The sequence below is a fragment of the Budorcas taxicolor genome, chromosome 5, assembly GCF_023091745.1.
Source record: "Budorcas taxicolor isolate Tak-1 chromosome 5, Takin1.1, whole genome shotgun sequence".
Lineage (NCBI taxonomy): Eukaryota > Metazoa > Chordata > Mammalia > Artiodactyla > Bovidae > Budorcas > Budorcas taxicolor.
Window position 1 is genome coordinate 152520395 of NC_068914.1, and position 27773 is coordinate 152548167.

Genomic DNA, 27773 nt, shown 5'->3' on the forward strand with positions numbered 1-27773 from the left:
AGGAGACAGGGATCAAGACCATCCCCAAGGAAAAGAAATGCAAAAAAGCAAAATGGGTGTCTGGGGAGGCCTTACAAATAGCTGTGAAAAGAAGGGAGGTGAAAAGCAAAGGAAAAAAGGAAAGATATAAGCATCTGAATGCAGAGTTCCAAAGAATAGCAAGAAGAGATAAGAAAGCCTTCTTCAGCGATCAATGCAAAGAAATAGAGGACAAGAACAGAATGGGAAAGACTAGAGATCTCGTCAAGAAAATTAGAGATACCAAGGGAACATTTCATGCAAAGATGGGCTCAATAAAGGACAGAAATGGTATGGACCTAACAGAAGCAGAAGATATTAAGAAGAGGTGGCAAGAATACACGGAAGAACTGTACAAAAAAGATCTTCATGACCCAGATAACCATGATGGTGTGATCACTCACCTAGAGCCCGACATCCTGGAATGTGAAGTCAAGTCGGCCTTAGAAAGCATCACTACGAACAAAGCTAGTGGTGGTGATGGAATTCTAGTTGAGCTATTTGATACTGTTAGCTTTTATTATTTAAATCAAGTTTGTGCTGTTAAATTGGAATCCACTGTTTTCCAGAAAATGAGCCAGTTATGCCAGAATCATTGTTGATTAATCTTTTTTCTGTTATTTGAAATGCTGTTAGGTTCATGCACATCTCTTCCATTATCCTAGGGTCTGTTCCTGGGCCAGCACTGCAGTGATTGAATTGTAAGTTTATATGGGAAGTCTTAACATTGTAGGATATTTACCTGTTACTATTCTTTGCATAGGATAATCATATTTTCATGTGTGAATTTTCTTAATAGAAATTATAAATAATGTGTTTAAGAATTACCAGGAATTGATTCTGTTGCAGGAATGGGGACCCCTTCCAGGGCCTGAAACTGGGCTCTTGTCTAACACTCGGAAAAGTATTGTCCGAGGAGACACATATGCTGACAAAGCAAGAGATTTTATTTGGAAAGGGCACCCGGGTGGAGAGCAGTAGGGTAAGGGAACCCAGGAGAACTGCTCTGCTACGTGGCTCGCAGTCTCAGGTTTTATGGTGATGGGATTAGTTTCTAGGTGGTCTTTGGCCAGTCATTCTAATTAGAGTCTTTCCTGATGGCGCACGCATTGTTCAGCCAAGATGGATGCTAGCGAGAGGGATTCTGGGAAGTGGACGTGGTGTCTCCTTTTGACCTTTCCTGAACTCTTCCGGTTGGTGGTGGCTTATTAGTTCCGTATTCCTTATCAGGATCTCCTGTCACAAAACAACTCATGCACATGGTTACTATGGTGCCTGGCCAGGGTGGGCGGTTTCAATCAGTGTGCTTCCCCTAACAATTCCATAGAACCATTCAAATTTTGGCTTAATGATGGAATAAGTAACAATTGGGAGAGTTTGCTGGTGTTTTGTTCAGGTGGATTTTTATTTTTTAACTTGGGACAGAACCCTTTTCTTACTTTAAAGAGCCTTTTCTCTATTCTTTATTTGGGCCCATTTAATTGTGACCCAGTCTTGCTTTGACACATTCCTTTGTCTGCATCTCTAGCTCCTCTTTTTGAGCTTGTTTTCTTAAAAAACGAAGCCTTTGACCCAAGCATTCTAGACGTCCTTATATTTGCAATACATAAAAACAAGAAAGTGGGTCGATAGCTGTACATCAGGTTAGAGTGGTGTGCTTTTAGGTTAGTTCCACATACTTAATTTTACCACCTGGTAGTATTGCACAGGTGATTTCCCTGTTAAAATTCTTTTTAGCTGTAACTTGTTAGTAATTGTAATATATTTTAAACGATTTTATTGTTTTTGAAATTAATCTTGAAAGAAAGAAAGAAAGGAAAGGCAGGGTCCCTTTACGCAGTAAGAATCCTATGAGAGCCTGGAAGGATGGATGATGGAAAGGTGCCCACAGGGAGGGGGAGAAGGTCATGATCACTCCCAGGTGTTAACTCCTCTACCATTTTCCTGGTATATGGAAAGGTACTCAGCATCACTAATCATCAGGGAAGTGCAAATCAAAATCACAGTTAGGTGTCATCTCACACCTGTCAGAATGGCTGTTAGCAAAAAGACAAATGATAGCTAGTGCTATCCCTGGCGAGAATATGGGGGAAAGAGAATCCCTGTGCACTGTTGGTGGGAACGTAAGCTAGTACGGACACTATGGAAAAGAGTATGGCGGTTCCTCAAGAAATTGAAAACACAATTACCTTACAATCCAGAGGAAGTCATCGTCTTGAGGAGATGCCTGTTCTCCTGCATTCATTGCAGCCTTATAGAAACAACCTGAGGGCCTGTCACTGAAGCTGATCGGGAAGGTGTGGCCTGGTATGTGCATTCAGGTAAATATTATTCAGCCTTTAAACAGAAGGAAATCCTGCCATTTGCAGCAACGTGGATGAACCCAGAGGGCATCATGCTGAGTGAGATAAGCCAGACCCAGAAGGAGGAATGCTGCGTCGTCTCACTGACGTGTGGGTCTGGAGGGAACGATGGAGCAGAGGACGGAGACGGGCTGCTGGAAGTGGGGGGCATGGAGAGAGGCTGGCAGAAGGGCCTAAGCTTCCAGTTACAAGAGGAGAGATCGGAGGCGACTGCCTGTGGTTGGCAACAGCATTGTAGGAGGTTTTCTGGAAAGTAGGATTTAAATTTCTCCCCACCCCCAAGAGGGGTGTAAATACGTGGGGTGACAGATGTGTTAATGAGCGGATAGTGGTTATCTTTTCATTGTGTCTGTGTGTATCAAATTCTACTTTTCAAGTATCTTACATTTTTGTCAGTTATATCTCTGAAGCTGAAAAAGATGGCTTTTAATTGATGGTTTTAAAAGTGGTATATTAGCTCAATTTCTTAACATTGAAACAGTGCAGAAGCCTGTGCAATGAAAAGAGCTCATTAACTGCTGGTCGTATGTATGTTTCCAAAAGTTCTGTCTGTGTACCTCATCATCCCCTGTGTGTACCTCACCATCCCTTGTGTGTACATGTCCCTCTTCCTCGTAAGTTGCTGTGTCAGTTTGATTTCTCCAACCTCTGATCTGTTACCCACTGTAAAAAATGTCACCATGCACTGAAGTTTCACCCACACCCAGACCCCTTTATCTTCGTAGTTGCCTGCTTGTTTTCTGCCTTCCACATTTCCTGCCTTTCAGCTGTTGTGTCAGTTTGACTCTGAGCCTGGATCTGGAATATCTGCCCTTCTTTTCCTCCCTTGACCTGCTGCTGTTCTAGGCCAGCCACCAGCATCCCATGTCTGGATCATCGTTCACTTCTAACTGGTCTCTAGTGCACATGCCACCAGCAGCTGGAGTAATAAACAAATCCAGACTGTCAGTTTGCTGCCCAAGAGCTTCCTGTTCATTGTCACAGAAGACACACTCTTCGTGTCTCAGTTTACGAGGCCCACTTCATCCTGCACTTCAGGTCTACTCCTGCCTTGCAGCTCCTTAGAGCTTTTCAGCTGTGGCTTCATTTGCCTGGAAAGCCCTCGCTTGTGTCTTCTGTGTGGTTGGCTGCTTTACATCCTTTTGGTCTCAGGTCAGGCGTCTTCTCAACTTGACCTCTGGTTCCAGTTGCCCTCCTGCTACTCAGATATTTCCAGTAAATGCTGAGTTAGGGACATGGCAGTGCAGGAGGTTGAGGTAGTGGATGTGGAGAGGGTGGCACGGTATCTACCACGTAGCCAGGGCGCAGCGTGAGCTAGCCAACGTTGCCGTCACTTGTGAAGCACTAATGCCAGAGAAGCTGAAGTTGAATGGTTCTTTGAAGACATACAAGACCTTCTAGAACTAACACCAAAAAAAAAAAGTCCCTTTCATAAGGGACTGGAATGCAAATACCTGGAATAACAGGAGTTTGGCCTTGGAGTACAAAATGAAGCAGAGCAAAGGCTTAACAGTTTTACCAAGAAAACGCACTGGTCAAAGCAAACACCGTCTTCCAACAACACAAGAGAGGACTCTACATATGGATATCACCAGGTGGTCAGTACTGAAATCAGACTGATACATTCTTCACAGCCAAAGATGGAGAAGCTGTATACAGTCAGCAAAAACAAAACCGGGAGCTGACTGTGGCTCAGATCATGAACTCCTTATTGCAAACTTCAGGCTTAAATTGAAGAGAGTAGAGAAAAGCTCTAGGCCACTCAGGTATGAACTATGGACGGAGGTTCGTAACATTGTACAGGAGGAGGTGATCAAAACCGTTCCCAAGAAAAATGCAAGAGGGCAAAATGATTGTCTGAGGTGTCCTTACAGATAGGTGAGAAAAGAAGTGAAAGGCAAAGGACAAGAGGATAGATATACCCATCTGAATGCAGAGTTCCAGAGAACAGCAAGGAGAGATAAGAAAGCCTTCCTAAGTGAACATTGCAAAGAAATAGAGGAAAATAATAGAATGGCAAAGACTAGAGATCTCTTCAAGAAAATTAGGGATACTAGGGGAACATTTCATGCAAAGATGGGCACAGTAAAGGATAGAAATGGTATGGACCTAACAGAAGCAGAAGATATCAAGAAGAGGTGGCATGAATACACAGAAGAGCTATACAAAAAAGATCTTCATGACCCAAGTAACCATGATGGTGTGATCACTCACCTAAAGCCAGACATCCTGGAATGCGAAGTCAAGTGGGCCTTAGAAAGCATCACTATGAACAAAGCTAGTGGAGGTGATGGAATTCCAGCTGAGCTATTTCAAATCCTAAAAGATGATGCTGTGAAAGTGCTGCACTCAATATGCCAGCTTTTGTTTGGTCTTCTTACTATTCGGTGAGTGAGAAGTTCAGTATTATAGTTTGGATGTTGTTGGTGGGTTTCAGAGACAAACTTAGTATTAGTGGCTTTTAGTAACTGCAACTTAGAAGAGTATAAAACAGCCAGCTTCTGACATGTCCCAGTGACCCTTGTCCCCTCCCAGTCTGAATCAGGCTGACGCACAGGGCCTGTGGAATCCAGCGGGAGGGGCGGTGTGCCTTCTGAGGCTGGGGCAAAACGGCTCTTGTGTTACACAGCACGAGGACACTGCAGCAGTTGTGTGGAGACCCCTGTAGGGGGACCAGCTGTCACGCAGTGCCTGCCATGGATGTGAGCCCTGGGAGCATGGATGGTCCTTAGCTGATGGAACCCCAGCCAGCATCTGGTGACCGCACAGGAGAGCCCTGAGGCCAGGCAGCTCCAAGCTCCCCACCCACTGAGGGTGGGGTGAGAAAGAACATAGTGGTGGTGGTTTGAAGCCGCTATGTTTTGTGGGACTGTGGTTCGCAACAGCAGGGTGACTTGTCCAGAGTGATGTGCGATGAGCCTCATAGCTCACATCCATGTTGCAGGCCAGAGCGCAGGTGCAGGGCGTCAGGATGGATGGTCCAGCTGGAAAGTGGATCCCACGGCCAAGCAGGAGGCAGCTGGTCTGTTTGTGCCAGAGAAGGCCTCCAGGCTTGCTGACGCACATCCCCGTGGGAAACAGCTTTACCCTTTGCTCAGGAGCCTGTCACCTGTGACACCTGTCAGTTTATACTTGTAACCTGGAGTCTCACTTTGGACCTTGAGAGGGGGCCTGATTTAAGGGGCTCAATTTTCTTGCCCTTCTTAAGTGTGAAGCTTCTAGATTTTGTGTCTGGATGGAGACACTTAGATGTTGTGGCATCTCTGTCATTTGCCAGCTATACTTAGGGTCTGAGTCTGTGCCTCATAGGGTTTTCCTGGTGGCTCAGCTGGTAAAGAACCTGCCTGCAATGCAGGAGACCCCGGTTCAATCTGTGGGTCGGGAAGATCCCCTGGAGAAGGGATAGGCTACCCGCTCCAGTATTCTTGGGCTTCCGTTGTGGCTCAGCTGGTAAAGAATCCGTCTGCAGTGTGGAAGACCTGGATTCGATCCCTGGATTGGGAAGATCCCCTGGAGAAGGGAAAGGCTGTCCACTCCAGTATTTTGGCCTGGAGAGTTCCATGGACTGTACAGTCCGTAGGGTTGCAAAGAGTCGGACACAACTGGGCGACTTTCACATTCTATGCCTCATACTGGAGCGGCATCCTGTGTTTCACATCCTGTGTTTCTTTCTGAGTGGAGAACTCTGTCACATTTGCACCAGTACTTTTCCTGCCTAGGACATGGCCCCTTGGGGTTTCTTCAGTGTTACTGGCCTCCCATCTCCACCCAGACTTGCAGGTGATAGCTTCAGGTTTGGATTAGTTTTCCCTTTCCTTTGCTGTGTCCTGGAGACCTTTTTGGGGACAGCAGCCCTCCTCCCAGTTGTGGGTGCCCCCTCATTCCCAGCATCAAGGAAACAAGGTCTCTCCTGCAGGCATGTAACGAGCTGTCATTTGTCAGCAGAGCAGAAAGTTGAGTTTGTACAGAAGTTTCAATTAATTGCATGGGAGGACCATGTCTCTCCTCCTATGTTGGTTCAGTTTATTCTTTTCCTTCAAAGCAACTTGTTTTGCTGTACAGCTTACTTAGTTTTGCCTCTCACCAATGTCAGTAAGTTGTCCAGCAAAGTAAATCTTTCTTAATAATCTGTCAGCTCCTGAGATGTAATTTTTCAAGCCCCTTTTCCAGCGTTCATAGCTGATGGTGCCTCAGGCGTAGAAAGAAACACGGCACACCCCTGTCCACCACACGTGCGCCGTGGGGCCTGGGTCTGGCTGAAAGCAGCAGCAGAAGGGAGTGGCCTGCGGGCCTGCCCCTGGACCAGAAAGCCCCTCTTCCCCAGGGTAGTGGGCAGGCCTGAAGGAAGGACCTTCTTTCTAACTGAAGAGACTAAATAAAACTGTTGTAAAGATGGGGACAGACTTGTGAGTTTTGAAAAGTACTGCTGGTTAGTTCGCCGTGAGCTCTCCATTTAATGCAGAGAATATTGAAAGGGTCAGTTGAGGTCGTTTGCACCGCACTGACCCTGGAAGGGCTCCTGGAGCCTGTGAGCTTAATTTAACCTGAGACCAACCCTGTGCCTGCTTTATAAGTGAATTCCTCCAGATTAAATTTTTGGAAAAGAGTTTTCACAGATGACTTCAGACCACACTTCCAAGTGGTCATTAAATGTTTCAGATGCTTTTATTTTCATTATATGCTTCTCCATATCTGTATTTTAAATTATTGTCCTTCAGGATAGCTAGAGTTTAGGGCTTCTCTCTCTCTTTTTAATAGTCTTCAGTCTGGAATTTTGGCTTGTGGGTCCTTGCTGCTGCTGCTGCTTCTGCTAAGTCGCTTCAGTCGTGTCCGACTCTGTGTGACCCCATAGACGGCAGCCCACCAGGCTGCCCCCGTCCCTGGGATTCTCCAGGCAAGAACACTGGAGTGGGTTGCCATTTCCTTCTCCAATGCATGAAACTGAAAAGTGGAGGTGAAGTCGCTTAGTCGTGTCCAACTCCTAGCGACCCCATGGACCGCAGCCTATGAGGTGTGCTGCCCCCGTCCATGGGATTTTCCAGGCGAGAGTACTGGAGTGGGGTGCCATTGCCTTCTCCGTGTGGGTCCTTACCAGTTTTCAAACACAAGTGCTAAATACTACTCATGGGCGTTTAGGGAAACAGGCACATGTAAAAACCAAGAAGCTTCTCAAGGGGTTTACGTAATAACAGTGGAAGGAAGAAAAGAAATGAGCATATAATAAATAAATAAATAAATTCACTAGAAGAATAAAGCCCAGTAGGTGGACTGGACAATGGTGGGGCAACCCTGCAGGTGCAGAACGGGGGGGTTCTGCCACCCAGCCTGTGGCAGGAGCACTGTGGGTCCCCCAGGAGCAGGAGCAGGCAGGAGGCTGGCTGATGGGGACTGGGGTCAGAGGGCTGAGGGTCTGCAGGGGGCTGCCTGCAGGGTCCCCTTGGAGCTTTGTTCTGACTTGAGCCTGTCATGTCCCTGGGCAGGGTCCAGTTAGGAGGCCCTGAGGGATTGATGCTGAGAGCAGCTGGAAGAGGACCCAACAGTTTCTGAATTGGATTTGCAGGAGAGCCGCTGGGCCCCTTGCTGCGTAGGCTGTAAAATGAGAGAAGGGTCAGGGGTGACTGAAAGGCTTTCTGCCAGAGCTATGGGATGGGGCAGCTCCTTGTGCTGGGCTTGCTCTCCTGCTGGGCCCTCTGGGGGTTGGGTCCTTCTGTTGGTCCCCGGTTTTGGGATTCTGAGGAGGGAGTGGAGTATGAATGGCAGGAGTCCTGCAGGAGAGTTGGAGGAGCTGGAGGGGAAACCTGCAGAGGCGGAAGAGGAGGGAGTTGAGGCCTGGAGAAGGAGGGAGGTCAGGGCAGAGGAGCGCATGGACAAATTTACTTGCTCCTCCTGCCTGGGCCTTAGAGCTGGCTCAGGTGCAGATTGGTCAGACAGAGGCTGAGTGTACATCACTGGTGCTAGCTACGATATTTTGCACAGATTCTTTTCAACCACCCCCGAGGTTCAGTCAGTCATTTAGTACAGTTTCACTGTTGGAGAGCTACTGGTTTCTCAGTTGGAGGCAGATAATTAACCAGGAGTCTTGTTGCTTAAGGCCAGCTGATGAAGTTCTTGACTAGGGAGAGAGTTTTCAGGGCGACCACATGCCTGGGGTGTTTTTACTCCAATTTGTGCATTGTCTAAGTGGCCTGGCCAGAAGGTGCTGTGCATCCCTGAAGAGGTGAGTCTGCTCTGGGGGCATCTACACCTCTTCCCCCGCCCCTCCCCGGTCCCCCCCCCCATTAGTAATTTTGGCAGCTGTCAACATTTATCCTACACTCAGGACACTATCAGGAGTAAAGTCTCACGTGGATGTATGATGTTTGATGTCGAGTTGTGTCCTGGCCTGGCGGTCCCAGGCGCTTGCACAGACACGTGTACAACAGGAGGCAGCAAGAGTGGCCAGGCACATGGATGTGGAGGCCTTGTTTATCGTCTCCTTGCCCATGGTCCACCTTCTTTCCTGCCTGCCTGTGTCATGCCTCCATTCTCCAGGTTGTTTGAATCAAAATCCTGAATCAAACCCAGAGTCACCTACCTAATTGTTAAGAACCTCAGGCGTATTTTTCTTGTTAAAACCTTCCAACTGCCTCCTTCTGTGAAGTTTACATTTCCCACTGCCGACAATGGTAAAGTTTGACTGGAAAATATTGGCTTATTTGTTTTTCTAATCAGCTTGATAAAGAGTCCAGTTTTTATGTGGAGGATGAGGGGACACAGGAGGGAAAACGAGGAGGAGAGACCTGGAGATGAAAAGGCTGCATCTGAAGTGACCTGGAGGATTTGCGTTAGTAACTGGTTGGGAGGGGATCTGGTGGTGTAGAGGGTGGGCAGTGACTCTGGTCTGTTTGAATGTTGAATAAGCCATGTTTCAGAAGAAATGGGGTCATTGTTCGGTATCATTCTCCATACTGTTTCCCCTTTCTGGCGTAAATGGTCTCTGCCTTTTTGGTGACGTGGAAAGAGTAGGAATTAAGATCTCTGACCTAGTTCCTTCTGTAGTAGCGTTAACATGAAGACTTTGCACAGGTGCTTAAATTTACACTACATGCCATCTTCGCAACGTGGTGATTCAGGCAAACTTGGGACTGTTGATGTGTCATAGTGTATTTAAACTTCTCAAAAAAGAGATAAAATAGTCAAATTTCTGTTTGGAAATTTTACTTTGCGGATTTTACATGAACCTTTGAATTAAAAAAAATTTAATTGGAGGATAATTGCTTTACAATGTTGTGTTGGTTTCTGCCACACAACAGATAACATTTGGATTTTTAAGTTTAGAAATAATTGCTTTTCCCCCATCCTTATTTCCATAAATTTCTTCATCACTAGAACCACTTTTGAAGATCTCAAGGGCAGATGTCTAGAGTACTTCAGCCTTACTTCTATCTTTTTGAATTTTAATACTAATTTTTGAAAATTTTGTTCCAAGTCCCTTTTCGCTTAGTCGTAAGATAGTTTGGCCTTTAGTTGCTCCATGGGTGCATAGTCATGGTCATTACAACATAAGCCCTTGTATGTTTCTATTTAACGTGACTTTCAACACTTGTTATCAAACCCAGGGAACCTCCTTGTAAAATGATTCAGTCGGTGGTCTTTGCAGGCAGCCAGAACTAGCATTGATTGAGATTGTCTCAAGCTGTTGTCTCTTGCTTAATTTCTTACCCAAAAATAAAACAGTTGTGTGAGTGTCCTGTAATAGAAGGAACTTGATCAGTATTAATGTTCTACATAACTTGTTTTTTAGAAAATAACTTATTTATGACTGCACTGGGTCTTCGTTGCTGTGTGCGGGCTCGCTCCAGGCACGGGGAGCAGCAGCTGCCCTGGCTGGCTGCTCGGGCTTCTCGTTGCACGCGCTGCTCTGGTTGTGCAGCAGGGCTCAGTAGTTATGGTGCACGGGCTTAGTTGTTCTGCGGGATGTGGGGTCCTCCTGGACCAGGGATCGAACCCTTGTCTCCTGCATTGGCGGCAGATTCTTTATACCACTGAGCTACCAGGAAAGCCTCATGACTGTCTTGTGAGAATTTTGCTGAGGAGCCTTTCTTAGCCCAGCAGAGCCACACCCGAAATGCTTCTCAGGTGTACCTGCACGGAAGGTGCTGCGGGGCCTGGCGCTGGCTCTGCCTCGAGTGCTTTCAGGCGACCAGCCGGGCGCTCAGTGTGCAGATGCAAACCCTGACAGGGCCAGTGGCCCCAGGGTCTCAGAATGGCCATTTGTTTATTGTTTTAAATTTATTTTTAATTGAAGTCTAGATGAATTATCAGTTCAGTTCAGTCACTCAGTCGTGTCCGACTCTTCGCGACCCCATGAATTGCAGCACGCCAGGCCTCCCTGTCCATCACCAACTCCCGGAGTTCACTCAGACTCATGCCCATCGAGTCGGTGATGCCATCCAGCCATCTCATCCTCTGTCATCCCCTTCTCCTCCTGCCCCTCAATCCCTCCCAGCATCAGGGTCATTTCCAATGAGGCAACGCTTCGCATGAGGTGGCCAAAGTGTTGGAGTTTCAGCTTCAGCATCATTCCTTCCAAAGAACACCCAGGACTGATCTCCTTAAGAATGGACTGGTTGGACCTCCTTGCAGTCCAAGGGACTCTCAAGAGTCTTCTCCAACACCACAGTTCAAAAGCATCAATTCTTTGGTGCTCAGCTTCCTTCACAGTCCAGCTCTCACATCCATACGTGACCACTGGAAAAACCATAGCCTTGACTAGACGGACCTCAGTCGGCAAAGTAATGTCTCTGCTTTTGAATATGCTATCTAGGTTGGTCATAACTTTCCTTCCAAGGAGTAAGTGTCTTTTAATTTCATGGCTGCAGTCTCCATCTGCAGGATTTTGGAGCCCCCAAAAATGAAGTCAGCCATTGTTTCCCCATCTGTTTCCCATGAAGTGATGGGACCGGATGCCATGATCTTAGTTTTCTGAATGTTGAGCTTTAAGCCAACTTTTCACTCTCCTCTTTCATTTTCATCAAGAAGCTTTTTAGTTCCTCTTCACTTTCTGCCATAAGGGTGGTGTCATCTGCATATCTGAGGTTATTGATATTTCTCCCAGCAATCTTGATTCCAGCTTGTCCCTCTTCCAGCCCAGCATTTCTCCTGATGTACTCTGCATATAAGTTAAATAAGCAGGGTGACAATATACAGCCTTGACGTACTCCTTTTCCTATTTGGAACCAGTCTGTTGTTCCCTGTCCAGTTCTAACTGTTGCTTCCTGACCTGCATATAGGTTTCTCAAGAGGCAGGTCAGGTGGTCTGGTATTCCCATCTCTTTCAGAATTTTCCACAGTTTATTGTTAGCCATACAGTCAAAGGCTTTGGCATAGTCAATAAAGCAGAAATAGATGTTTTTCTGGAACTCTCTTGCTTTTTCGTTGATAGTGTTGTGTTAATGACTGCCCTGTAGCCAAGTGGCTCACTTAAACATACATATGCATTCTTTTCCATGTTCTTTTCCACTATGGTTTATCATAGAACACTGAATGTAGCTCCTTGTGCTGTGGAGTAGGACATTGTTATTTATTTGAAATGGATATCTGTCATTCAACACACCACCTTCCTGACACCCAGACCCACGTCCTCATCAGGGAGCTGAGAATCAGAAGAGGGGTTGTTTCTCCCCAGCCTGGTGAAGAGCCCTGCCCCACCAGGGACTGGCCTGGGTCAGCACCTGGGGACTCCTTTAGACAGCATGAGGACGGGTTCAGTTCAGTCACTCAGTTGTGTCTGACTCTTTGCAACCCCATGGACTGCCAGGCTTCCCTGTCCATCACCAACTCCTGGAGCTTACTCAAACTCATGTCCATCGCATTGGTGATGCCATTCAACCATCTCATCCTCTGTTGTCCCCTTCTCATCCCGCCTTCAATCTTTCCCAGCATCAGGGTATTCTCCAAGAGTTAGTTCTTTGGATCAGGTGGCCAAAGTATTGGAGTTTCTGCTTCAGCATCAGTCCTTTCAATGAATATTCAGGACTGATTTCCTTTGGGATGGACTGGTTGGATCGCCCTTGCAGTCCAAGAGACTCTTGAGTCTTCTCCAACACCACAGTTCAAAAGCATCAATTCTTCAGTGCTCGGCTTTTATAGTCCAACTCTCACATCCATACATGACCACTGGAAAAACCACAGCTTTGACTAGACAGACCTTTGTCGGCAAAGCAATGTCTCTGCTTTTTAATATGCTGTCTAGGTTGGTCACAGCTTTTCTTCCAAGGAGCGTCTTCTAATTTCATGGCTGTGGTCACCATCTGCAGTGATTTTGGAGCCAAAGAAATTAAAGTCTCAGTGTCACTGTTTCCATTGTTTACCCATCTGTTTGCCATGAAGTGATGGGACGGGATGTCATGATCTTTGATTTCTGAATGTTGAGTTTTAAGCCAGCTTTGTGACTCTCCTCTTTCACTTTCGTCAAGAGGCTCTTCAGTTCTTCTTTGCTTTCTGGCATAAGTGTGGCATCATCTGCCTATCTGAAGTTATTGATATTTCTCCTGGCAATCTTGATTCCAGCTTGTGCTTCATCCAGCTCAGCATTTTGCCTGATATGCTCTAAGTTAAATAAGCAGGATGACAGTATACAGCCTTAATGTACTCCTTTCTGAATTTGGAACCAGTCTCTTGTTCCATGTCCAGTTCTAACTGTTACTTCTTTACCTGCATACAGATTTCTCAGGAGGCAGGTCAGATCTGGTATTCCCATTTCTTGAATAATTTTCCAGATGGGTTAGTGCGTTCTTTTTCTTTTCCCAGTGAGTTCAGAACTGTTCTCTCAGTTATAACCACACCCTGGTCATTGCTAGTTTGTCCTGTCTTTGCTGATTTCTCCTTGTAGATTGATGGCAGGCATTTCTGGAAACCTCCAGTCACATTCATCCTTCAGCCTGGTTGCTCCAGTGCTCCTGTCTATGGTCTTCTCTAGTCATGTCCTGGCCCTTCCTCTGCTGAGCAAGCTCATTCTCAATCGCTGCCATCTCTACCGGGAATGGGGACCCCTCCCAGTTGCGATGCTCCCCAAGAGGGTGTCTCCTAGCCTGTTGGCAGCCTGGGCACGAGCTGCGGAGCCAGGCACAGAGCGTGTCTTTAGGTGCAGGGACCATTTCCCTCCTGAGCCCCTGTCACGAGGCCACGGAGGCCGAGCTGACTGGCAGATGAGAGGGCCCGCACATCCACGTCATGCACCCAGTTTTCTGTGCTGTTGCCCCTCAGGAGACCAGGGCGTGGTCACACATGAACAACCAGGGTGTTCCCGCTTTGGTATCTGTCCCCGCCCCACCCCCACTCAGTGTCTCATCAGTTAGAGATCCATTGTCTTGTTGGGGGGCTGGGGGGCAGAATTAAAAGTTGTTCCCCGAGGTGTCCTCTTCTCTGCTGCCTTCCACATACAGTTGGCAGCATCTCATGAACTTTGCACCTGCAGCTCCGCTTTCACTTCCTCTGCCCTGACTCACTGTCGTCCTTGGTGTCTTCCCTGGGCTGGGCCTGGGACTGTCTCACCCTGGCCCTGTGTTGGCCTGGCCTGCACAGCACGCTCAGATTAACTTCCAGTTTTGATTTTTGCTTCTCTCCCTGATTTTGCTGGTTACACCTAAATTAATTTTTGGCCAGTCCAGTGGTGAGCAAGGAGTGGGACTGCTTAACCCCAGGGGTCTAGGGCTTCTGGCTGAAGTAGCTTCGACATAAGTTGTCTGACCACATCTCCAGTTTTATTTCTGAAATTCATTCACATGTTTAAGTTAAGAATAGTATACCTTTCCAAATGACCACAAGTTACAATTATGAAAACAAAACCATCAGAGGAAACCCGGCTCTCTAGGAAGCTGCGCCATGAGCCACATGCCTTGGGTTCCAAGGGCACAGTCTCCATGTGAAGTCCAGATTCCGACCCTGGTCTGAGGCTCGTCAGCACCAGCCTCTTGGGCTGCTGAGACGCTCCCATCTCTTCAGTGCTCAGCAGTTACTTCTGTATTCTGGAGCTTGCCTGCGGGAGAAGATGTGTGTAACTTCAGACCCCTTTTTAAATATCTGGAGCCAATTTTGGTAATTTATACCTTTTCAGACAAGCATATTCATGTAGGTTTATACATTCATTGCTTTGAGCAGTTTTTTTCAGCCTGAGGGGAGCTGTGTGGTTTCCTTTCTAGAAAGTTGCTCCCTACGTCATGACAGGTGATGGCTGTCGCGTCTGCAGCGCAGAGCTGCCAATATGGTGTGAACTGTGTCGAGCAGCCTTTGGAATGAAGGTAATTTATGCACCAGGTTAGAAGCATCAGCTGCCAAAATGCCAGGGGTGCTTTCTGAAGCCTGGGCCTGCTCGCCGGGCAGCCTCCCTGAGAGCGGCTGGGATGGCCCTCGGAGGGCCTGCTTTGCACCTCCTTTGTGTGAGCCCACTCCTGGGCATGCGTGGAAGCCCCTTTGACTGTGATCCCCACTGCTTGCAGCTGGTCCCTGTGCAGGTGAGAAAGATCTGTGCCTTTTACATCAAGTGAGGCCCAGGTAGCTGTTTCCTCAGGCCTTTCCCTCCTTGGGGAAACTTAGTGGGGTCTCTGTGCCTGGAGTGTGCATGTACGTCATCTCCCTTCTTCCTTGGAGTTGAGGGAAAGAAGGCTGTTCTGTCTTTACTACCTTGTTTAACAAAAGATAAAGAAGATTCGGGATCTCGGGATTGGGTCCACTGCTAGGAGGCCCTGCACTGAGCTTTGAGAGCAGAGCAGTTGCTGAGCGGTGCTGGCGTGGAGGAGTTAGTGATGTTCCTGGGCTGCTTCTCCAGAATGTTCTCCCTGTTTGGGGAAAAGTTTCCACGACACAGGCTCAAGGCCCCTACCCGGCCCCCGCCTCCCGCCAACTCCTCCCTGGCTCATCCTGGGGTCCTTTTCTCAGCAGCTCCCGCCAGGTCCCAGGGCTGAACAGGCTCATCCCTAATGAGCTGTGACGCCAGCTGCAAGGAGGGCGAGCGTGACGCTCAGGAGCCCTGCTTGGTCCCTTCTCGGTGATTTGCTGGTTGTTCCCCCCTCCCCTGTCCCAGAGCATCTTGGCAGAGTTCAGATTTCTGTGCTCACAGCTCAGTGCCCACAGTGAAAAGAGAATACAGAAAGGGGTGTGGAGTGAGGAGGAGTGGCGGGGCGGGGCTTTGGAAGAGTGTTTAAAAACCCTGGTTGCCTTAGTCTGGGCTCTGGGCTGAAGGTGGAAGTAGTGAAGCTGTGAATAACTTGGATTTGGAGGTAGTTTGATTGCCTCATGCATCAGTTCAGTTCAGTTGCTCAGTCCAGTCTGACTCTTTGCAACCCCATGGACTGCAGCCTGCCAGGCTTCTCTGTCCATCACCAACTCCTGGAACTTGCTCACACTCATGTCCATCGAGTTGGTGATGCCATCCAACCAGCTCATCCTCTGAGGTCCCCTTCTCCTCCTGCCTTCAATCTTTCAGCATCAGAGTCTTCTCCAATGAGTCAGTTCTTTGCATCAAGTGGCCAAAGTATTGCAGTTTCAGCATCAATCCTTCCAGTGTATATTTAGGACTGATTTCATTTAGGATGGGCTGGTTGGATGGATCCCTTTGCAATTCAAGGGACTCTCAAGAGTCTTCTCGGAGAAGGCAATGGCAACCCACTCCAGTACTCTTGCCTGGTAAATCCCATGGACAGAAGAACCTGGTAGGCTGCAGTCCATGGGATCACGAAGAGTCAGACATGACTGAGCGACTTCACTTTTCACTTTTCACTTTCTTCCATTGGAGAAAGAAAATAGCAACCCACTCCAGTGTTCTTGCCTCGGATGGAGGAGCCTGGTAGGCTGTCGTCTATGGGGTTGCACAGTCGGACACAACTGAAGTGACTTAGCAGCAGCAGGAAGAATCTTCTCCAACACCACAGTTCAAAAGCATCAGGCATACAGGCCATGTATTAAAGTTTGAACTTCTGTTGTTCAGAAATCTGATTTTTGAAAAGAGCACTTTCTGTTTCTTCAGTCTGTTTTTCTACACGCCGTCACTTGAGAATGAATTAACTGCAGTGCTCACATGTTATGGAGCATTCACTGTGCATGGGGCTGGTCTGGCTTTTGTAAGTATCACCTCATTTAAATCACCATAGCTTCTGCCTGGGGATACTTGTAATGTGGCAAGTTCGGGGAACTCTTCTTCCCCAAGGGAGCCTCGCTTCCCCGCGTGCTGTGCACACGGCCTCCAGGCCTGGGTGCCAAAGGCTTCCTTGGAGGTCTTTTCTCAGGGGCTGGTTCCCCTGAGCTGGGGCTGTGGGACCACCCTGCAAATTGTGGTTAAAGACACATAAACTCTACTTTGGTAGCTGTGATAAGTACATAGTCTGTAGTGTGGGGTGTGAGGACACACTGGTAGTGTTCTGTCGGTGTGCACAGTCTAGGGATGTTAAGTGTCAGGGCACGGTCCAGCGCTGTGTGTGGCACACAGCCCAGTAGTGTTAAGTGTCAGGGCACGGTCCAGTGCTGTGTGTGTGTAAGTGCACACAGCCCAGTGGTGTTAAGTGTCAGGGCACGGTCCAGCGCTGTGTGTGTGTAGGTGCACACAGCCCAGTGGTGTTAAGTGTCAGGGCACGGTCCAGCGCTGTGTGTGTGTAGGTGCACACAGCCCAGTGGTGTTAAGTGTCAGGGCACGGTCTGGTAGTGTTAAGTCTATTCATGTTGTTATGAATCTGTTCCAGAACGTCTTGATCTTGCAAATCTCAAACTCTGTATCCACTGAAGTGAGAAAATTTTAACTGATAAGCCAGTCCTCTTTTTGTTCAGCGGGATTAAAGTTGCTGTCCTGCCTCTGCTGTCTCTCTGTGACACTGGGCGCAGGGCCGTGAGAGCGGAGGCCGTGCAGGGAGCCCTGGTCACCTGTGGCCGCCGCGGGGAGGACAGCTGGGTCCAGGGGCAGCGCCGCCGCCTCTGATGGAGCAGTGAGTGACTCTGCGGGCTGGGTCCTGTAGGGCCCCGGGGAAAGTGCCTCTCCCGAGTCACCGTGTCTGATTTGGTCTGTTTTCTAGGTGCTTCTGAGTTTGAGGCACAGTATAGTCGAGCTATGTCTACAAAGGAACGTTGTGTTTGGTGTGTTTCAGTATCCTGTGGGTGACATGTGAGGCAGGGTGGGACTTGCATTCATAAGCGTCAGAAGTCCCTCTCGGAGCTCACATGGCAGATATTTCAGGCCCGCCCAGCATCCCTGGTGTCTGCCCAGAAGAGCAGGCGCCCTTGTGGCAGGTGTGCGCATCCGGCCACGCTCGCCCTCGGGCTGGCCCTGTGTTCCCACACTGAGGCCCTGGCCTTCAAGGTGTCCAGGGCCCCTTCCTTCTCAGGGTGGCTCAGTTGTTTGTTTCTGTCAGTTAGGGTGCTTGGTAATGCTTGTGTCGCATGATGTTTTCGGGGTGTTTACAAACTTGGGAACTTTTGAACATAGAATAATACACAGGATTACAATGTCGCGCAAAAGACCTTCCCTTTATTTCTAGTAGACGTGGACCTCCTCTTGTGTACACTGCCTGCTCCAAGCTGGTGCCCTTGGCGCTTTTGGGCCCACTTACAAGACCCTCAGAGTCTGGTTATGAGCCGGCCACACCACCAGCAGAGTGGATCCTGGGGAGTCGGCTTGCCCAGCAGGCGGACGGCCTCCGGCTGGACGTGGGCCTGTGTCCTGGGAGTGGTGACTGTTCACTGTGGGAGCTTGAGAAGGGAAGGAATAGGGTCCCCCGAATCCCAGCTGTCACCTCTGTCCCTGTAGCTCCTCAGTGAACCCTCGTTTAGAGTATGTGTGCCGTCTCTGCCTAAGTCCCATGTGCCCGTACCCTGGAATTCCCCCCCCCGACCCCCGCTCGGGCAGTGCCTCACTGCTATTAGGTCCGACAGGCTATGTGCACACAGAAGCGTTCCAAGTGGCATGATTCTGGAGAGCTGTTGCAGTTGGCTTACTTGTTGAAACTCTTCAGTAAATGAATGCTTTCTGATCAATTACATATCTGCTCCATTACACTCCTGCATTAAAGTAGAAAGCATTACAGCCTGTTTACATGAGTTAAGCTCTTTTGTGACTGTGCTGGCATTGAGTTATACACCTGATCTTAGCCAAAAGGCCGAGAAGCAACGGTACTGACTTACAAAAAGAGGTGTCTGCCTGTGCAGATGAGAGAGATGGAGGTTGGTAAGAGCAGTAGGGGAATGAACGCCTGGAAAATCAAAGAGCTGCACCAGGCCAGAATGGATAGCGGTGGTGGTGGAGGGGGGAGGGCCGCCGGCAGGGGTTGGGGATCTGCCTCTGAGTCTGAGCTCTCGTCCCTGTCTCCCCCTCCTCAGGAGTTAGAAGCAGCTCTCCACAGAGATGACGTGGAGTTCATCAGCGACCTGATCGCCCGCCTGCTCCAGGGCTGCTATCAGCGAAGGGACATCACGTGAGTAACCCCAGTCCTCTCTCTTTTGGCAGCGGAAGGAATTAGCCAGTCTTAGTGATGTTTCGTATCTCCTGGCGCAAACCTGAGCAGATCATCGGCCAAGAGTACAGTGTATTCACATGGGGCTCCGGGCCCTGCCTTTCGCTGCTTCTGCAGCTGAGTTTTCATTTTATTGTCTTTTTTTCCACTCTCGCAAATCTAGAGCCCTTACCCTTCGGTTCCCCGGCTACCACAGTCACATGGAGTGTTTTCCTCTCAGTGTAGGCCTTATTTTCTCATCTTTGTTTCCAATATTGGTAATTTGATGCCTAACAAAATTAGATTCTTACTGCAGTTCTGCCCCTTGGGTCTGTGTCTCTTGTTCCTGTGAACAGTAGCATCATTCTGAGATGGAGCTTCGGGATCTCTCACACCGTAGCCGCCAAGTATACCCGCTCCCTTACACGTGAGACACGTAGAAATGTGGAGCTGGATTTCATCTCTGTCAGCAAGTACAGGCTCTTCCTGCTCAGGCCTCAGCGCTTGTTTCCAGAGACTCAGTAGCCATTCTCTTTATCCCGTTCCCACATGGCATTGAACTGCAGGATGCTTCTGGGAAGCAGAGACTGGATGGGGTTCCCAGTCCTGGTCCCGCAATCCAAACAGAAGTTTGGGGTGTATGGTTTGTAGTTATCAGACAGTTAACAAAAGGCGGTATGTGGAATATTTCTGTTGTAGTAAGCTCACTCTTAGGGGCCTTGTCAGGGCTGGGAGTCAACTTGTGGGTACAACGCGAGTGAGGGTGGTGAGCTGCTCCTGCGCCCGTCGTGGTCCTCAGCCGCCCTGATGCGGTGGGGGTGCTCTCCTGGGTGCTCTGGACCGTGCTGTCCGTCCCCAGGGGCATCCAGGCTGTCATGCTGAACAAAGAGCAGGAGGAACCGTACACCTTATCACTCAGACACAATGAGGAAAGGTTTGCTTTTTGAGCTGTGGCTTGGGAGTTGATGGGGTTTTTTAAGCACTGTTTTAGTCATACTGTGTATATGATTTCACTTTTTCGTATCTTACATTTAGTTATCATAACTGATGTTTCTCTAAATGGGATTGTCAGATACCCCAGTTTAGTAGATGAACATTTGTGCCTTAACTCTTAACTGTTACAAACATATTTCACATAGCCTTGGACATAAAGGCTTGTACGCCTAGTGAATTATGCTCTTATTTTAAATTTCTTGAAGTATTGTCACTCAGTCAAAAGAAAGGCCCATTTAAGATTAAAGAAATACAGGACTTCCCTGGCGGTCCAGTGGTTGAGACTCCGTACTTCCACTGCAGTGAGCATAGGTTCAGTCCCTGGTCAGGGAGCTAAGATCCACATGCTGCATGGCCCCCCAGAAAAAGATTCAAAACAATGCATTCCCAGGCTGCTCACTCCAGAGGTTGTTTCATTTCACCTGTGACTCATCAGTGTCCAAGGGCCCCATTCGCCTCACCTCGCTCTGGCCGGGGTGCTGTAGGACAGACGCCCTCAGGACCCTCAGTCCTGGGTCCCACCACAGAGTGTGTGCTCTGGCCACAGCAAGTGCTCTGAAGTCTGCAGAGCACGCAGGTGTTTGAGAGAAGGGCCAAGGAGTTGAGTCTTCACATGGGTGCTTCCCAAGGCAGAGCCCAGTAAGTGGCTGAATGCAGGAGGAACAGACCCACTCATGAAGTGCAGCTGGGAGGGTTGCGCCTGGGCTTGAAGCCCTGGAGCAGCGCCTAGGGGTTGCAGAAGGTCCCATGTGGTTCAGAAATGTGATTGATTTGAGCTGCAGAATCTTGGCCCTATTAAATTTTGATTCATTGCCACCATATAAAATGAGACTTCACGATTAAACCGCATTCTGTTGGAAATCATCTAAGACACCTCTCAGCTGGAGGGAAGACAGGGCCCAACCCCAGCTGGGGGCTCACATCGCCTTGGCTGGTTGTCATTGTGCACGCGTGGGGCTTGCGTAGCCTACCGCCACCGTCTTTCCCCACTCCTCTCTGCAAGGAGTCCAGTGCCCACAGCACAGCAGGAGTGGGAGCCCAGTAGGCCTTGTAGGCTGGGTGACAAGTTGGGAGGTGTGGTCCCCAGGGTATGGAGCACAGGAGACCAGGAAGGAGTGAGTGAGTGGATGAGGCCTGAGGAGCGAGGTGAGCACAGCACAAAGGCCTGTGAGGGCGTGAAGGTGACGACCCAGTGCCTCCAGCCTGGCAAGCTGTCCAGCGCACGCCTTTCCTAGTTCATTGTGCACATTTGAAATCTGTACTGGAATTTCCTGTTACATACTTAGGCCTTGTCTTCACAGGTGTGTTGGCGATGATGAAGCACAAGAAATACTTGCTTACAGTTTGCAGAGCTGCCTCCTCATGGCTTCTGTCTCTTGCAGCTGTGTGCTGGTGCCCAGCCTCTTAACATTAGCTTCTTCCTCGTGACAGCACTATGTCGGTTACTCCTAAACAATTTCTTTTGAAATCAGATGTTAATTTATTTAAACAAACAAACAAATGATCCTAGTCAGATGTCCTGAAATTTCAGGGGGTGGTGTAATGGAGAGCAGCACTGCTTCGGTGACTTTTCTGCTGCTGAAGGAAACTGTGAGTCTCTGAAGGAGAGAAGGAGCGGGGAGCCTTCAGCCTCCTCGTGCCCTCGGTGCTCATCATCACCCTGTCCTGCGGGGTGGTGTGGCGCAGCGTTGGTCCCGCTGTTCTGTGCTGGTCCAGGGAGGCAAGTGTTGGTTCTGGCCTTTGTCAGAGCATACCTGTGATATGTCACAGCATTTCAGAAAACAAACTGCTTGTGTTAGAAAAAAGGAGAGAAGTATACTGAAACAGAAACATTTCTGAATGGTGAAGTAAGTTTGAGGTCTGGTTGACTAAGTTGAATTAACTAGTCTGGAGTCAGGCTTCAGCCTTCTAAAAACTTGTTGATGATGATATGTAGTAATACACAGAAAAGGCACATTCCTTACTCTGCAGTTTAGTGAATTTATGCAACTGAATACACCTGTGTGCAGTGACTCAGACAAGGAAGCATCGCAATGAATTTTACTTTTTCCACTGAAAGGAACTGCCCGAAGTGATTGTTACTCTGTCTCTCCAGTGGTATCCACGTGCATTTAGAGTGAATTTGTGCTCAGTATTCTCAGAGGCTTTCTTCTCATCCCACCCTAAATAAAGAGGATTTTGTACAAATGAATGCTTTTGTTTCCTGCTTCTGAGACTTAGCTATTATGTGGAGCCAAGAAAGGGCTTCCCTCATAGCTCAGTTGGTAAAGAATCTGCCTGCAATGCAGGAGACCCGGGTTTGATTCCTGGGTTGGGAAGATCCCCCAGAGAAGGAAACGGCAACCTACTCCAGTATTGTTGCCTGGAGATTTCCATCGACAGAGGAGCCTGGCAAACTACAGTCCATGGGGTTGCTGGATTCGGATACAACTTAGCAACTAAAGAGAGAGAAGAAAGTTCCATCATCTCTCTATTACTTGCCTCACCTGTAAAATGGGAATGATAAGCATACCCATTACTAAATTTATTTAGTAATAATAATATTGAGTGAGATTAAATTCAATTACTTATGACATCCTTGGAGCAGTTTGGAGCTTTTAGTAGCGGGGAGAGCAGTGCTTCATGGCTGATACTGGGTGTGGGTGTTTTTAATTTACTCATTTATTTAAGTAGCTAGCTAGGTAGCTAACTAGCAAGCTGTGCTGTGTCTCAGTTGTGGCATATGGGATCTACTTCCCTAACCAGGGGTTGAACCCAGGCCCCCTGCATTGGGAGCATGAATCTCAGCTGTTGGATCACCAGGGAAGTCCCTGTGACTGTTTTTTTTTAGAGTTTTATGTACACTGGAATTTGAATTTTCTATTATTTTCATATGTCATGAAATAATATTCTTTTGATTTCTTTTTTCTCCCAACTTTTAAAAAATGATTTTTACATTCTTAGCTTACAGGCTAAAGATAGACACTCAGGCCAGATTTGGTCCATGGGTCATAGTTTGCACGCCCGTTTTTAGAAAAATAGGTTCTTGTTTCTAATTCCTTGAACTCAGTCAGCACGCTGTTCAAGATAATATGACATTTCGAAAGTGCCCCTGTGCACTAAATCTAACCCCCACCCTCCCAGAGAAACCCACTGTATCCTATACAGTGATCTGGTTCCTGTGGATGCAGGTTGTTTTGCCTTAAGCGACTTCACTTTCCCTTTTCCCTTTCATGCACTGGAGAAGGAAATGGCAACCCACTCCAGTGTTCTTGCCTGGAGAATCCCAGGGATGGGGCAGCCTGGTGGGCTGCTGTCTATGGGGTCACAGAGTCGGACACAACTGAAGTGACTTAGCAGCAGCAGCAGAGCTTCTTCTGGTTGGGATCACTCTGCGTGTCCGCGTCTTTCAGGAAGCCCAGAGCGCATGCTGCTCGCTGATGCTGCTGTTCATGTCAGTACTTTGTTCCTTTGAGGGAGGAGTCTCAGTTGTATCCAGTGCAAAAATATCTCAGGTGTTCTGTCTACTAATTGGTGGGCTTGTGTGCAGACTCCAGTGGGGCTGTAAGGAATAAAGCAGCTGTGAACATCTGCACAGGTTTTTGTGAATGTCTCTTCATTTTCCTGGGAATTGCTGGGTCCCATAGGAGAGTATGTTTGATGTTAAGAAACTGCCAGACTTGTTTTCTTGACCACTCTAGTTGCTCCGTATCTTTGCCAACATGTGTTATTTTTAATTTTACCCAGGTTTTCATTTTACTGATTCTGTTGGATGTAATGTGGTAACATTGTGGTTTCAATTTGCATTTCCCTGATGATGAGGTAAATAACAGGCTATGACTGTTTTTTCCTGATGTGTAGCTTACCTATTTGTTTGACACTGTATTTTAAAGAACGATAAGCTTTAGTTTTGTTGAAGTCTAATCTATCAGTTTTTTCTGGTATGTTATTAATATTTCCAAATCAGGTCATACCTTTAATGTCAATAGATTCTCTTTGAGGTTTTCTCTTAGTTTTATAGTTTCAACTTTTTGCAGTTGACATTATGATGCATTTTGAGTTTGTATTTGTCTATGGTGTGAAGCAGAAGGTCAGTGTCCACGTTTTTTTACTTATGAATTTCATGCATGTTCAGTCTATTCAAGTATCAAATTGTCTGGAAATTGAGAATGTTCTCCACCTTTTTTAAATTTTATTTTTGCTTTTTAAGTGTTTTGACTATTCTGGGTTTTTAGCATACAAATTTAAAAATTAAGTTATCAGACCTGCCACCCCCCAAAAAAGGCCTGCTACAGAAAATGGACACTTTGACCAATGTTGAATTCCCCAGTCCTTGACCATGATATGTATCTCACCATTTGTGTATCTTCTTTAACTTCAGGAATTTTGTAAGGTTTCAGTGTAAAGATATTATGCATCTTTCCATTTGTGCTTGAGCTTTTATATTTTCCAGCTACTTGTTGCCAGTATATGTAAAATACAGTTGATCTTTTTATGTTGACCTTATTACTGAGGCTCCATTGGTCTTGCAGATAACCGAGGAGTTTCTGTTGTCTGCTTCTGCTTCAGCCTGTCCCAGGAGCTTCCTTCTCTTGTATTACTGTGCTGGCCACGACGCTGGTGTTGTTCCTGATCTTGGGGGAAGTACACAGCCTTTCACCATGAAGTGTGATGAAGTGCTGTCCCTTTTGTCTCTTGCTGAATTCAATTGGCTACTGTTTTGAGGATGTTGATGAAGAATATTGGCCTGTACTTTTATTTGCTTAGAAATCTTTGTCAGGTTTGGCAGATGGGTTGAGAAGCATTTCCCTTCTATGGTGTCTGAAAAAGTCTGTAATTTCTTTTGAACAGTTCACCACTGAAAGCCTTTGGGTTTGCAGTTTTCTTTGTGCAAGGTTTTATTTGAGTATTATTGATTGAGTTTCTGTAATAGGTTAAGGCTATTTGGATGTTTTATTTCTTAAAAAAAATTTATTTTTTAAATTTAATTTTTGGCCACACTAGCCAGCATGTGGGGTCTTAGTTCCCTGATCAGGGATCACGCCTGTGGCCCCCTGCAATGGAAGGTAGAATCTTAACCACTGGACCACCAAGGAAGTTCCTTTTTTAAAAAAAAATTTATTTAAGTATAGTATTGCACTAATTTCAACTGTACAACAAAGTGAATGATTCAATCTTACGTATATATCTTTTTTTCATATTCTTTTCCATTTTTTCCGTGGTTTATCACAGGCCATTGAATATAGTTTCCTGTGCTATACAACAGGCCTTGTTGTTTATCCATTCTGTATATACCAGTTTGCATCTGCTAATCCCAGACTCCCAATCCATCACTCCCCCCTCACCCCCTTTCTTTGGCAACCACATGTCTGTTTTCTGTGTCTGCAAGTTTGTTTCATAGGTAAGTCTGTCATATTTTAGATCTCACATGTGAGTGCATCGTATGGTGTTTGTCCGTCTCACTTCACTTAGTGTGGTCGTCTCTAGGTCCATCTATGACACTGCAGGTGGCATTATCTCATTCTTTTTACGGTTGAGAAACATTCTGCTGTTTCTATGTATCGCATCTTTATCCAGTCATCTGTTGATGAAAATGTATGTTGCTTCCATGTCTTTAGATATTATAAATAGTGCTCCTGTGAATGTTAGGGGTGCATGTATCTTTTTGAATTATAGTTTTGTGTGGGTATATACCAGGAGGGGAATTGCTGGATCATATGCTAGCACTGTTCTCTGTTTTTTGAGAAACCTCCAAACTATTCTGCATAGTGGCTGTACCAGTTTACATTGCTACCAACAGTGTAGGAGGGTTCCTTTTTCTTCTGGATGGTCTATTTCTTAAGTCATGACTTTGGTAAGTCATTTTGGCATTTTTCAAGGAATTTGTCTGTTTCAGTTTTTAAATTTATTTCCATAGTGCTATTCATAATATTCTCTTATCCTCTTAATATCTGTAGGACCCACAGTGGTTCCACTTTCATTCCTGATGTTGTAATTTGTGCTGTCTCTTTCCCTCTAGAAGTTGATTCTTTCTACAGGTTTATCAACTTTTAAAATGTTTACTAAGGAACCAACTTTTAACCTTACCTGCCGTTTGTTTTCTTTTCAAAATCTTTTTTGTTATATTGATTTGTCTTTATTATTTCTTCTGTTTACTTTGGCCTACTCTTCTTTTTCTTTCTTCTTAAGTTATAGTACTGGTTATGAGCCTTTTTTCAATATAGGCATTTCAAAGCTATACATTTCCTACTAAGCAGTGTTTGACTTGTTAGTTCACTTACATTTAGTGTAGTTATTCGTATGGTTGGTTTTCCACTTGTGTCTCTGGGGTTTTTAAGTGCCCAGCTCATGGGTGGGTGTTCAGAGTATTCACCGATTGCATAGTCATCACTGCTGTTGAATTCCGGAACGGTTCCTCAGCCTCATAAGACAGCTCACGCCCATCAGCTGTCGCTCCTCACTCCCTGCAGCCACCAGTCCCACTAACTCATGGGCTTTCTGTGCGTGTTGTTGGTTCACTATTCTAGGTGCTTCTGTAGGTGGAAGGCATATGTGTAGGTATTAGGCTAATTTATTTAGCATGCTTTCAAGTACACTGTATCGTGAATCCAGGACTCATTTTATGGTCAGAAAGTACTCTGCTGTATGTTTTATTTATCTGTCGGTTCATGGACATGGTGCTGTTTCAGTTTTTTGACCGTTATGAATCGTGCTGCTGTATATGAACATTAGTGTACTTGTTTTTGTGTGGATGCAAGTTTTCATTTCTCTTGGCTGTGTACCTAAGAGTGGAATGGTTGGGTCATGTGGTAATTCTGTTTCAGTTTTGAGCAACTTGCCAAATATTTGCAAAGCAACTGCATCATTTTACACTCCCCCTAACAGTGTGCGAACATTCCCCTTTCTCTGAGTTAGTAAGTGGTTAGCCCTTGTTCTTACCTGTCTCTTTAATTTTAGCCATCCGGTGGGTGTGGCATGGTACCTTATTGGGTTTTGATTTGCATTCCCTAAATGACTAATGAGTGTCTCTTCACCTGTTTCCTTCTTATGTTTTTCCTTCCTTTGTCCTTCGATGGTTTCTTCTGTTAAGTATTTCACTTTATTTCTTATAGACTGTGTGGGTGCATGTATATATCTGTGTGTGTGTGTGTGTGTGTGCGCTTGTGCGTGTGTGTGAGAGAGAGTGATTCTGGGGTAGCAGGGTGCATCTTTAATTATCAGAAGCTGTTTAGAATTCTTACTGTACCATTTCTCACCTTAAACTTGACACTCCAGACTTCCAGTTCATACAAATAGTATTTAAGGTACCATCTGGCTTCCACTAAAGACAATTCTTTATCTTTTTAAAGACAAAGATTTCCAAGGGGCTTTTTAAAAATTTCTAGATGACTTTTGATTCTCTTCTTTTTTACCTAGCATAAGCATTTATATACACAAAATCTGTTATATATGTATTTCTCTGTTAATATGTTTTATATCTTAGTCATATTTTCCTTGAATTTGAAATTGTCATGATTTCTTACTTGTCATGATTTCTTAATTGATTTCAAGACATGGCAGGTACCATATAGTCCTACAAAAGAGGCATTGGTTTAGTGGTTTTGGGCTGAATTGTTCTATGATCTTTATGAATAAGCAGTTTTCTAATGTTCTTATGGGGCCTTTTAGGAATTACCAAAAGTTAGTCTCTTTATTTGTGGATGTGAAAGTTGGACCATAAAGAAAGCTGAGCACTGAAGAATTGATGCTTTTGAACTGTGATGTAGGACTGCAAGGAGATCTAGCCAGGCCATCCTAAAGGATATCAGTCCTGACTCTTCATTGGAAGGACTGATGCTGAAGCTGAAACTCCAATACTTTGGCCACCTGATGCGAAGGTGGCCTCACCTCATTTTAAAAGACCCTGATGATGGGTAAGATTGAAGGCAGGAGGAGAAGGGGATGACAGAGGATAAGGTGGTTGGAT

General features: G+C 46.6%; 1 protein-coding gene across 2 annotated transcripts in view; it reads left to right on the top strand.

Annotated features, from left to right (window-relative positions):
* The window catches only part of LOC128047580 (chromatin remodeling regulator CECR2), a 117941-nt gene that overhangs the window by 57894 nt on the left and 32274 nt on the right, over window positions 1-27773 (top strand). For both annotated transcript variants that reach the window (XM_052639829.1, XM_052639830.1), the window contains exon 2: window positions 18723-18817. In XM_052639829.1, the coding sequence (XP_052495789.1) occupies window positions 18723-18817 (95 nt within the window). The remainder of the gene's footprint in view (window positions 1-18722; window positions 18818-27773) is intronic.